Here is a 13,211-nt window from a genome sequence, read left to right as displayed (position 1 = left end):
TTTTGATGCTGCTGGTCTGTATTGTGAAGAGCCTTCTTGTAGACAGTTGCTGAGTCATTAGGCTCCAATGAAAGTACTGTATCTGAATTGAGTAGCCAAACCAAGTTTTAGTTGCCATATCCATGGGCTCTATGTAATCTTAAATGGCAATGTTCTATATGAAAATAGTTGACTTCTTCCAAGACAACTCTCCCAAGAACCTGAATTACTCAATAGTGAAAAAAAACAAAACGCAATGCTCATACATAAAATATACTATTTGAAGTTTCATATTTGCTGTATCTAATTATTGTCTACTTCCAGGGAATATACACTATTTGGAGTATGCTTCGGCATAAAGGTGTTCTCAACCAGAAACATCACCCAATTTGTCTTTGCTATGCAGCCTAGATGCATGTAATGAATGACCTTGTCAAGATGTTCTCCGTTTAATCTTGTATCGTTTAGGAAAATATGACAATGGAAATCATTCTATATAAAGAACACAATTTCCTGAAACTTGAGCCAAAATGAGCCCTAGATCTTTATGTCCTGTACCCAGAAAGCTTATTTAAGAAGGATCTTATATTTAAGAACTGATTTATCCAGATAAACACTGTCCATAATCAAAGTAGCATGTAATATCCTTCAATGGACAGTATTAGCCACAGTCGTCTTCTTTGGCGATCACTCGTAGCCGAGTAAGATTGTCTTCCATAAACACAGTTTTAACAATGAGTCCGTAAATGACTGTGGAGGCCAATTCTGGAACCACACGTCCTTCAACAGTGGGGACATAGGTTTCCCGGCAGGAGTTGATCACGGTGTGGATTTGCCAAGCATGCCTTCCTCTTGGCACGTTTCTTAACATGAGCCACAAGTAGACAAAGCAGCATTGGGTATGTAGTAGAATGAACAGAAGCATCTAGCATACCTAGGTATCAGAAACAAACTAATCCAATACAATTGGTCAAAAAAAAGATGTTGGACATTTATGCTATTGACTCCATAGCTAAAGTGTAGGTAGCAGTAATATTAATACAGAAATTTGCATTGTGGGAGAGACATATGCTGTCTCCTATTATATGCCCCTAAATGTGCCTACCCAGTAATGCAAGATGGAGCAAAATGCCCTCCTGATGGCCTCATAACCACTGAAAAATACCACTTTCATTTGTGGTTTAGGTTCTTCTCATATGTTCTATTATTATTCTACATTTGGAATGCATGGGTTGTTATGACACCACCGTTTACTGTTTTGGTGATTTGTTAAATGTGCATGTCACAAAGAACAGCCACAGAAGCTATAGACAGATGTTGCAAGTGAAGATGACAGCATCTTTTTAGGTACAAATCACTTTTTGTTATTTGCAGAATTAATTTTCCAAGAGAATATCTAGTCGTTTGTCTACTATGTCATGGTAAACAAGAATCATATAGTTGGAAGGGACCCGGTCATCTAGTCCCACCCCCTGTTGAGCCATCCCAGCTAAGTACTGTATCAGGGGAGCCAACAGGACAACTGAGTTTTAGCCAACGCTGCATCGCTCTGGAACATTTTAATCTTATTGGATCTTCAAAGCCATTGTATATTAAGCCAAAATTGAAAGAGGGCGGGGAGCAGCCGCCTTCCGAGTGCGCTCATGTGCTGGTGGAAACTTCAAAAGGCTAGTGCTTCCTCCTACAGCATGCAGCCGCCGGGAGCGGGGCAGGGATGTAAATCTTTCGGCAGTAAGCTATAATCTATGCAACAACGCTTAATTATTTTGTCCAGGTAGTTGTTTTTAAGTCTACAGTGTCAAGGCAGCCCGCCCAAACTCTCTTTAATAAAAATTAAAAAGCTCCCCAAAATAACCCTTCCCCGATTCTCCTGAAGAATTGCTGGTGTGGACGAAGGTGAGCTGCTTTCGCGCCCCACAGATCCCTTGTCAACTGACTCCCTCTCCCTCAGAGACCGGCGTCTGTCGTGCTCCGCAAGAAGCGGCATTCCTTCGGCCCACCCAATTCGAAGGGGAAACGGCGGCGCCCCCCTGAACGCCGCCGCTTCCCCTTCCTAGGTTCTCCGTTGAGGACGGCCGCGCTCCGCTCCGCGGCCATCTCCGCCACCGCCTCTCGCTTCCTCGTTCCGGGCGGGGCGGAGGCGGGGCTAGCCGAGGCGGAGGTGAGGGGAGCGAAAAGGGCGCGGGATGGGGGTAGGCGAGCCCGGAGAAGAGACGCACGCGGCCTCCCTCCGCGCTGTTGGCCGTTGTGATGTCACAACGCGCCGAAGGGGTTCGGAGAGGCTCCGCCCTCGTTTTGCAGAGCGCTTCGCCCGTTCGCCGCCACCGCCGCCTCCTCCTTCTTCTTACCCCCCTCCCTTCACTCCTTTCCCTGACTCTGTCCCCGCCCCTCTTCCCACCCACCCCGCCTCCCCCGGCGCGAGGAAGCACACACGCGCGACAGCTGTGACGGAGCTCCTTGCCGGACCTCAAAGCAGGCCCCACGAAAACTGTGCCTCGGCTCCGGCGCCTCCTCCTGCCCCCCACCCCCCAACCCCGGGCGGCCCCTCAGCGGCGGCGACGCGTTCTCGTGCGCGGCCCTCTCGCGCGTCTCTCTTCTCTACAACCCCCTCCCCCCCCCCCGGCACGGGGCGGTGGCGGTTGAACCACCCGCTGAGGTGAATGAGCGGCGACGCCCCCGGAGGCCGCTGTTGGGGCGGGGGGGCTGCTTCCCCGCCAGCCGCAGCCCCCGTGGGGCGGGCCAGGCCCCCCGCACGGAGCAGCTCCGCTTAGAGGCTCTCTTTCTTCTTCTTCCCCCTCCCGCCCTACGGCAGCCCCGAGGGGAGCGGAGGGAGAGGGGCGCTCGGGAGGACAGACCCCTCTCGGCATGTCCGCGGCCGCCCCGCAGGCACCACTTCGCGGCGCGGAGAAGAGCGGCGGCATCGGCGCCCGGCTGCCCGAAGAGAACCATCAGGAGCAGCTCCTGTTTCCTTCCGGCCAAGTGACCGAAGCCCCCCGGCAAAGCGGCTCCGGTGAGGGGCTGCAGCAGCAGCAACAAGAGGGCGGCGGCGACGACGAGGAGGAAGAGGATAGTAGCAACGGCGACAAGTGCCAAGCGGGGCAGCAGCAGCAGCAGCCTCAGGCCGTCGAGGCCCCCCCGCCCAAGGATAACCCCTGGACCCGCTGGAAGCCTCCCCCCGTCTCCGGCGGCAGCTTATCCCCCTCCAGCGCCTCAGCCGGCAGCGAGCTCGCCCCGCAGGACTCGGGTAAGGAAAGGGCTGGGCGGACAGGGAGCTTGTGTTTTGACCTACTGCGGGGACGAGAGCCCCGCGTGCTTCTGCTGCTGCTGCTGCTGCTGCTGCCTCCTTCTCAAGTTTCTTTAAAGCGTCCCCTCTCTCTTCCTCTCTCTCTCTCTCTTTCTCCACCCTCCCCCGCCCGCTTTCGGCGGCGACCCCGAATGACACAGGCTTCGGAGAAAGGCGTGTGCTTGCTTGCCTCCAGCCAGCCAGCCAGCAAGCCGGTGCCAGGGAGCTCTTTTCAGCCTTGCCTGCCCTCTCTCATGTTGCATATATGGTCAGATTAGGAAAATGAGCGTGAAGAGGTGTGGCTTCTTCTGCCTTGGAGTTCTTTTATGAGGTGGACGGCGAGAGCGAAGCGGTTGGGAAAGCCAGAGCTCAGTTGGCGGCGGTAGGGATGCCTAGAAGCGAAAGTGGCTACTTCTTATGGGTGGGGGAGCGGAAACTGAGAAGAGATCTAACTTGATAGACGTCGTGGTGGTGGGGAGCTGTTGTAGTCCCACTATGCCCACGCAGAACTTTTCTGTGTTTTTGTCCTTCATTATGCCTGTTGCTTGGTCTGCTTCGTGTCAGAATCCTGTTTGGATGCCGCTTGTGTGCAGAAAATAGTTTGTTCCTGCTTGCATGTAAATCATTGTTGTGTATGTACCTCTGTTGTATGCATATACAGTGGTACCTCGGGTTACATACGCTTCAGGTTACATACGCTTCAGGTGACAGACTCCACTAACCCAGAAATAGTACCTCGGGTTAAGAACTTTGCTTCAGGATGAGAACAGAAATCGTGCTCCGGAGGCACAACGGCAGCAGGAGGCCCCATTGGCTAAAGTGGCGCTTCAGGTTAAGAACAGTTTCAGGTTAAGAACGGACCTCCAGAATGAATTAAATACCGGTACATAACCCGAGGTACCACTGTATATTGCAGTTCTACATACAGTGGTACCTCAGGTTACAGATGCTTCAAGTTACAGACTCCGCTAATCCAGAAATAGTGCTTCACGTTAAGAACTTTGCTTCAGGATGAGAACAGAAATCAGGCTCCGGCAGCGTGGCAGCAACAGGAGGCCCCATTAGCTAAAGTGGTGCTTCAGGTTAAGAACAGTTTCAGGTTAAGTACGGACCTCCGGAACGAATTAAGTACTTAACCTGAGGTACCACTGTATTCGTGAACTTATACGTATGGGTGGTGCTATTAAATAAGTTTACAGTACCGTATTTTTCACCCTATAGGACGCACTTTTTCCCCTCCAAAAATGTGCACCGACCCCTCTCGCTCTCCAGGCTTCAGGAAACTATCCGCAAGCCGTGGGAGCCCGGCGCAAAGTCACGCAGCTCTCCCACGGCTTGCGGAGAGCTGCCTGCATCCTGAAGCCTGGGGCGCGCTGAGCTCAGCACGCTCCAGGATTCAAGCTTCGCGCAGCTCTCCGCAAGCCGTGGGAGAGCTGCGTGACTTCCCGCCAAGTTCCCTAGGCTTGTGGATAGCAGCTTGTTCTGGGGGCTGGGGTTGGGGGAAGCTCGGGCTTCCCCAACCCTGCGCCTGGGGGGAAAGAATTTTTTTTCTTTATTTCCCCCCAAAAAAACTAGGTGCGCCCTATTAGCCGGTGTGCCCTATGGGGCGTAAAATACGGTACTTCCAAACAAAAACTTAACAAGTTAACATATGAAATAGCCTTTACTCTTTCTTTGGTCACTGTGCATGTTTGTCAACACTTGGCATTACCTGCAATAAAACTGAGAAGCATGAGTTCTATATAGAGTTTACTTCATTTTTTCTTGAGGGTGCTATTCATAGTTTAGGGTTCCTGTGATAGTATGCTGGTGGTAGCAAATTCAAGGCTTTTAAACATATATTTGCACTAACAGGTCTTTAGAGAATGACCACTGTAGTAATTAGTCCTGCTTTCCTTTGTAGTTCATGCTTGATGGTCTTGCAAGAAACTTTAGCATGTGCTGTACTGTATATAATTTGTAGATCACAAATCACAGTATGCCACCATGTAGCAGGAATTATCATGAAATAGTATTCAAATTCAGCAGCAGTAGTTGTAACACTCTTTGAGATAATAGAAGGTATTATATTAGTGCTCTGGGACTTAGCTAGATTAAAGTGATATAACAGTACAATTTAAAACTTGGATAAAATAATTAATTTAGTTGAATTCTTAAGTACTTGCTCCCTAATAAATGTGTTGAATATCCTAGCTTAAATACCTTACAAATAAAAATAGAGTTCTGCCTTAAATAACTAGCTTTTGTATTTTACATTTAAAAAATAGGGAAAGTAAAAGGTTAATTAGCATTAATTAGGATTTTGTTAAATAGATAATTTGTTTTGCATATCTTCAACTTTCATGTAACAAGTTCATTAAGTGATGCTATGCAAACTGATTCTACACAGTAAGACTGCAATTTACACACATTTAACTTTTGCACATTCGGCTTTACGTGCTTGCCTAGACAGATGGATAGTTGCTCAGGCACTACCTTGTAGTGCGAGAATAAAATATTAAAGCAGCTGTGTTCAGAAAAGATGCTGTCAGTATGATATGCCTGACTACCGTATTTTTTGCTCTATAAGACACACCAGACCACAAGACACACCTAGTTTTTGGAGGAGGAAAACAAGAAAAAAAAATATTCTGAATCTCAGAAGCCAGAACAGCAAGAGGGATCGCTGCGCAGTGAAAGCAGCAATCCCTCTTGCTGTTCTGGCTTCTGGGATAGCTGCGCAGCCTGAATTCGCTCCATAAGATGCACACACATTTCCCCTTACTTTTTAGGAGGGAAAAAGTGAGTCTTATAGAGCAAAAAATACGGTAGTTCTTGCTCTAAATGTGGTGGTGGTTAGTAATATATTATGCAACTTGACCCTTTCTCCAAAATGCTTAGAGTGGTGTTTATGACACTCCACATTGGTCTCCAGATTGGGGGTTGCCTGAGGCCACCATGGTGCAGTTGTCGCATTGGATACTCCAGTAGTACAGTACTATTCTTCTGCAATACAATGAGCATAATCTCTACCACACAGTTGTTGTTTTGATCATATTATTTCTCTTTTGGATAAGTTACTAGTTCACATTCAAAATGTGTTACATATTAAAAAGGAATATATTACAAAGTAGTACTGTGTACAGTATATCTCTTCCATCTTAAATTCCTACAGTGTACAGCAGGGGATCACAATCTTTTTGGACTCATGTACACTTGCACTCCTCCCTAGGTTGTTAAACATATACTGTATAGAGAAAGCATCCCCTCCATCTATACTTGATGCTTTTTGATAGGGCTAGCAGTTATAATTTTTTCCTCATAACCGCCAGAAAGATGCAAACAATTAATTGAAATTAGATTAATTTTAATTATTTAGCTAGCCTGCTAAGCACTAGATAGATTTTTGTTTTAATTGGATTTTGTTTATAGTATACTATTTACATTCTTAATGTTTGATTGACTTATTGAAACTAGACTGTTTCGTTTCTTTATATTCACTTTGGCTCTAGAATCTTCACTCATATGTCTGTTCAGAATATGATATGGAGAAGACTTGAAGCATTAATCATATATTAGTAATATTTGCCCTGTATGCTAATACAAAGTTTATAAGAGTATTTTTTCCCCCCAGAATTTTGTATTCCACATGTGACAGCTGTAGGGGCATAACTGAAATATTTAAGTAGCTGTTACATATATCCATAAGCATAATGGTAAAGTAAGAATTTGTCTGACATAGATTGGATATTTGCTCTGAAATCTACAAGTATGAACTGTGCCAGTTTTAGCTCATAAAGCACTAACTGGAGTATAAAAATACATTTTTAATCTATTCTTTTTCTAACAAAAACTCTTTTTAAAGCTATCATAAATTGAGATCGCAATGCATCTTTATTTTTGTAATATAGTCTACATGTCAGTTTCAGTCATCAAGTTTTATATAGGCTCCTATCCAGAAGCCCCATTGATAGGATATCAGTGGGACGTACAGTTTCTGGTAAGTATGGATAGGATTGCAGCCATACGATTTTAATTTATATGAGTAATTTGATGTGAGTAATCTTAGCGTTTTACAAGGCTAATAGCAGCATTCAAATTAGAATTAACACTTAAGCTAATTTGATAAGCTGAAAAAATGATTTTTTCAAGTTCGATAGTTATCCAGTTAATTTAAAAAATCATTTGTACTTTGTGGAATTTCTTTGTTTCAACTTGTACTTAAACAATTTGAGAGCAGAAATTAATCATACTATTTAAATTATGTGGTGAACTTGGTTTTGTTACTCTTTATAGATTACTTGAATCACATCTTTCTTTTATTCATTTTAGAATTGCAGAGTTCTGCTAAAGTCATAAAGGCAGGAAAATCGAAAGTAAAGAAATCGAATAAGGTATGTTTTAGCAGTCCAAATCAGTTTTATAGTCTATTAATTTAGGTTTAAATTATTATATTAATTAGTAATTAATACTTTAATAATTAATTAATTATTAAATTCATTTATTGTAATATACTGATAATCCTGTATTTGCATATTTATTTAAATTATCATAAAGTTTTATTGATACCTTTTTCAGTATAGCCATTATCTTACAATATGGTCTGTCCTTCGAACTGAACAAGGGATAAGTTACTGTAGGAGCATCTTGAGAAGTAAAACAGCTAGTCTTGAGTGTTGTATGTAATTTTCCAAAGTGATGGAAACGTTTTCCTTACTAAGAGTTATATTGGAAATAGAGGATAAGCAGAAAAGCTATGTTTACTTGCTGATTTTAGCTTCAAGTAATTCACATCCATTGACTGTTAATTATTATGCAAATTACTTCATAACATTAATATCAAATTTGAAAAGACTGCCTTCATAAAAATGACTGAGCACATTTTTTTTTTTTAAAGGTTAGGATTAGGGTTAGGGTTATGGATTCAGAATTGCTGACCACGTTGCTGAGTTTGGTTTTTCACTGTGCTATTTTGTGAGTCAGGATATGTAAGGATCAAGAATTTTTGTTTTGTGATCTCATTTCTGTAAACTGTAGCATAAATCCAGTGTCGAATGGGGATGCTTGCTTGCTATTGAACAAATGTTTCTGGACAGTAATATGTGTTCATTACCATTGCAGGCAAATGACTTCAGTGATGCATCAAACTGGCCAACACCAAGTGAAATTGCCAACTCTGAAGTAAGTACACTTCTAACGTTTCTTTGTAACAACAACAATGAAGTTTGACACTTCCGTGTGGCAGGTATCTCTTGCCTCATAGAAATAACAAACAATATTGCACTCTTCTCTTCTCACAATTCTGTCTACCAGCCAATTTTCTCCTGCCTCCGCACTATCATCATAATGCTCTTTTCATAACAGTATTGTAACTTTCCGAGCTTTAGAATGCTAGAGAAGCTTAGGTTCAATGTGGTAGCAGAGGAGCTAGCAGCTATAAGGTACAAGAGATGGAGATGAGCAAGCTGGTTAACTGTTAGTCCAACTGCTTGTAAGACTAGTTTACAATGAAGGCAAATTTATTTCCTTAACAAGTTTAAATTGGCAACATTTACGTATTTCTAGATTGCTTTTCTTTTCTATACCACATAAAAATAATTTCATATTGTGACCTTTGCAAAACACAATATCAGTGAGGTATGATAGAACTAATTGATGCACACAATGTTCAGTTCATTCTTAAAGCATAATTGAGTTGTACAAGACTGATCTGTTAATTAACGACGATTGTTTTGCATACAGATGACCTAGGTATCTGTTTGGGAGATCAGCAAGGGCAGCTAGACAATTTGCAGAAAAATATTTTTGGGCAGCCAGCCCCCATTCCTTTTCCTAAAGCATTCTGTAAATAGCTCATGGTTCTCTACCCTATGCCACAGGACACTTGTAGCTGATTTTTCTGAAGTATGATTTAGAAATCAGATTGAATGTGGAATGATATGGTACTTAAGCTGAAAAGGATCAGTCCCAATCTTCTGTCCGTGGCAGCAAAACCCATTGCAACCTATGTTCTTTAAAGCTATAACTAGAGTCCCAATCATGGTTTATTTGTGAGAAACAAACCATAAGCACTGGTTTGAATGTTACACTAATGCAAGGCTTGTGGTTTGTTGCTTCATCTGAACAAACGAAGGAATGAAATGGGAGCACTTAGGTTTAAACAGCCACATGGTTTAAACAAACCACACAACTTGGATTAGTGTTATGTGAAACCCTGTTTGAAGGAGAAAGAACATGGACCACCATCACTGCTGCAAGAAAGCTGCTCCACCCAGAGAGTTCTGTCTGAGTGGCTTGTAGTAACAAATGATCTGTCTCTTTGTAACTCACCTACATGAAAGTGTTTTGCAGAGAAAGCTACCATTGCTCAGCTGAGGTAGATCCCAAAAGTGGTTTTGAGGAAGCAGCTATTGCTTATTTCTGCAAGTTGCCTCCAAAGAAAGAAAGAGAAGGAAACAGAGAAAAGGAAGGATTGCAGAGGAGCCTGCTAGTAGAAGCATGTGGGGAAGAGAAAGGGAGCCATAGTAATTATAATGGATTTAACTGTTGTCACATTAGCTGGAAATCTAACTCTACTAATAATGGAATACAGATGTACCTTGGTTCTCGAATGCCTTGTACTCGTACATTTTGGCTCCTGAACGCTGAAACCCTGGAAGTAAGTGTTCTGATTTTCAAACTTTTTCGGAAGCCGAACATCTGACGCGGCTTCTGCTTGAGTGCAGGAAGCTCCTGCAGCCAATCGGAAGCCGCACCTTGGTTTTCAAATGGTTTTGGGAGTTGAACAGACTTCTGGAACGGATTACGTTCAAGAACCAAGGTATGACTATTCAGTTATACATATATATGAAAATGCAGTTTTTATTACTTTTTTGTCGCAATAAACAAATTTAACAATAAACTGAGGTAGACTTAATCAAGTTAATAATATACGGCAATATTGACAACACTTAGCAAAAAAACAACCTTCTTGGGTCTGTCCATATGTTCTTTGTGCTCACTGATGCGATTGGGGAAGGCAATAGAGGAATTGTGGTAACAAGCCCCCCCTCACATGTTAAATGTGCCACGTACCTTGCTTTTGCAGGTTCCTTGGAAACATGTACAGAGCCTTCATACATATAGCTGGCTCTGAACATGTGTGAATAGGGTCTGTACAGATAGTATAGCCAACACATATAAGTTGAGGCTGGGAGTTTCTGCTGTGATTCTGTTCCTTTGCATATGTCAGATGAACAGTTGATAAAAGGACAGTAGGAAAGAGTGGTTTGCTTTTTTATCATGTAGCTCAAATTTGGCAGCAGGGATGGAATGGCTGCAAATATTTGAATGGGGTTAGGATTCAGCTCTAATTTCCCCCCCCTGTTGTGTTATAGTGTAAAAATATAAGCAATCAGAATAAAAAAACTCCAATCAAAAAGGAGAAAGAAGAGAAGAATGAAAGGAAGAATAATAGCAGAATCAAAGAAAACCTGGAAATAAATCCGGATATTCCTGGCGAAAACGTTAGTGAAGATGAGGCTCAGATTAACAATCAAAAGAAAAAAGGTTGGTCTGGGCTAGCATATTAATAATGTTCTCTATAACCTGAGGTATCATGACCAAATTTTAAAAATGGAGCTGTAATGTGTGTTTGTGCATTCTTGTTAATTTTATTGACAGTTTTTTAAAGGTTGCAACTCTAATTTATGACTGTTTCAATAGTGGTTGTTCTATTGTGTTTGCAAAAATCTTGCTGTATTAATCTTTTAGAATTTAGCAAATCTTCATTTTCCTAAAATTTTAAATTTGGGCATTAATTTATATATAAAGAAATTTTATTAGCTTCTTCTGTGTTAAGATCAGTAAGCTCATACTCCAAATGCATGCAGATGAATCCTTAGATAAAGTTTTAATCTAAGGCAGAACACAAAAATCATATTCAGAAACAAGAAGCTGCTTCAGCACTTTGAGTGCATCACATCAGTTTTGTCATGGGAGGGAATTCCTTAATCCTCTGACAGTGTCTTGTTTCCCCACAAGTCACTTAATGAGGTGGCAACCAACCTAATATCCTGCTTATATTACAGGAAAAACTCACATAGGCTAGAAGTATGAAATCAGATATTCTTCATCTGGGATTAGCATAGGTTAGGTTTCAAAAGAGTTGGAAGGTAGAAAGGTGCAAAAGAGTGAGCAGTTATAATATTAATATTACTACTATGACATAAAACCATTCACTGTCTCCAAAGCTCATTAAACTGAATAGTATTTTCAGTGATATCCCCACAGAACCTATGAACGTGGTAAAAGGCACAGTGGGATTAAATTTCTGAAGAACTGCTTTAAAAGAGTGTCCTTTTAAGATCTTACTGAGGCCCACCAGTGATATCTTACTATTCCTGCAGCAGTCTGATTTTCTGGGGTTTGCATACATGCAAGGAGTCCCCACAGATAGAACAGCTCCCTACCTTTCATCTTATGGAAGGTGCCAAAAATGAAAGGAGGCCGAGCTAGCATGCCTTCCTCCACAGCTCCCCCTCATCTAATAACTTACAAGTGTTTGAAATTTGAGTTTGGACTGTGCATAGAATGAGAAGCTATTTCTTGTATGTTCAGAACATATTTTCATGAAATTTTCATGAAGTAACTTTCAGAAAGTTACTTTGTGACATTTGCTGTTATTCTTAGAATGAATTCATATGTGCATATTTATTCAAAATGTGGGAACTAGTACTTAATAAATGTAATATATTTTATAGGGTTAATGGGTATTCTTAACAGCATTCTAGTTCTATATTTTACACTTGAAGGTAACAAGCACAAATGGGTGCCACTTCATTTAGATGATATGAAGCCAGAAGGCCAAGATAGACCAGGATCTCGGAACAGTTCAAGATCTCAGCCAGAAACAGGCAAGCTTGTGCCACACAACAACAGACGCAATGAGACAAGAACTAGTATGTCATCTAAATTTTATTGATTTGTGTTTGCATTTAATTGACAACTACTTCTTGTTAAAACCTCACTTCTGTAACTTTAGGAATCTACATTTCTTTTCCTATTTCTAAAAGGCTGGCGACGGGATAGAGAAAAACGAGATGATCATGATGAAGTCTCTAGTGTGAGAAGTGAAGGTGGCAGTATTCGAGGGTTTTACAGAGGAAGAGGAAGGGGCAGAGGAAGAGGAAGAGGACGTGGAAGAGGAAACCCTCGAAGTATGAAAATAGAAATTATTATGAAAAAATTATATTGACAGTTTGAATAGTGTCTGTTCCCATAGGAATTAGTTAATTGCCATTTATGTCCTTCCATTGTGAAAATTGTCCTTCTATTCCCTGTTATCCTGTCATTAAGCAATTATTGCTTCCTGAGAGAGAGAGAGTCCTCTTATTCCATGATTATAATGTTAGTGAGAAACTTTGCCATGTGTTTTCTGAAAGTAAAAGTATATTTCTACCCCATGACTCCTGTATATATATTGTAAACTGCTTTGAAGTTTTTTTTACAATCAGGTGATATGTAAATTTTATGAAATAAATAAAATGTAATGTTGACTCAAATAATTCTAAACATTGACTAGGTCGAGGCTTTATATTTTCACATACTTAGACTCATAATTTGTAATAATTCAATTTTCCTCCTTCCTGAAGTGAACCATGACTATTCATATGGCTATCGGGAACAATATAATGAGAGAACTGACCAGCCATTTCAGCCAGATCTTAACACTAGTATGATGTATTACTATGATGATGGAACAGGAATGCAGGTGTATTCTGTTGATGAAACACTACTAAAAGAATACATTAAACGCCAAATGTAAGTAGACTGCTCTGTGTTTATGGTGCAGGTGGTTGGGGAAGCAAGATGTTAAACTTTGTGCCTGTACAAGACTACATTCATTTAATAAGCCAGTGGTTTCAAATAAACCCTGTGGCATAGGTTGGAAATGCTACAAACATTTCACTGTGAACTTTTAATAAGAACA

General features: G+C 41.7%; 1 protein-coding gene across 7 annotated transcripts in view; it reads left to right on the top strand.

The window, feature by feature from the left end:
• The first annotated feature begins 2,253 nt into the window (after window positions 1-2,253).
• The window catches only part of LARP1B (La ribonucleoprotein 1B), a 29,416-nt gene continuing 18,458 nt past the window's right edge, over window positions 2,254-13,211 (top strand). For 3 of the 7 annotated variants that reach the window (XR_014568053.1, XM_083755470.1, XM_083755468.1), the window contains exons 1-7: window positions 2,254-3,223; window positions 7,574-7,635; window positions 8,363-8,422; window positions 10,618-10,789; window positions 12,013-12,180; window positions 12,295-12,438; window positions 12,874-13,042. Coding sequence is in view for 6 of the 7 variants with exons in the window: in XM_083755470.1 (XP_083611596.1) it covers window positions 2,845-3,223; window positions 7,574-7,635; window positions 8,363-8,422; window positions 10,618-10,789; window positions 12,013-12,180; window positions 12,295-12,438; window positions 12,874-13,042 (1,154 nt within the window). In the remaining variant the exon portion in view is untranslated. The remainder of the gene's footprint in view (window positions 3,224-7,573; window positions 7,636-8,362; window positions 8,423-10,617; window positions 10,790-12,012; window positions 12,181-12,294; window positions 12,439-12,873; window positions 13,043-13,211) is intronic. The other 4 variants (XM_083755473.1, XM_083755472.1, XM_083755471.1 and 1 more) reach the window with 2 other exon arrangements.

The sequence above is a fragment of the Podarcis gaigeae genome, assembly GCF_964106915.1.
Source record: "Podarcis gaigeae genome assembly, chromosome: 9".
Taxonomy (NCBI): domain Eukaryota; kingdom Metazoa; phylum Chordata; class Lepidosauria; order Squamata; family Lacertidae; genus Podarcis; species Podarcis gaigeae.
The sequence above is the reverse complement of the archived record's forward strand: the minus strand, read 5'-3'. Positions and strand labels throughout refer to the sequence as shown.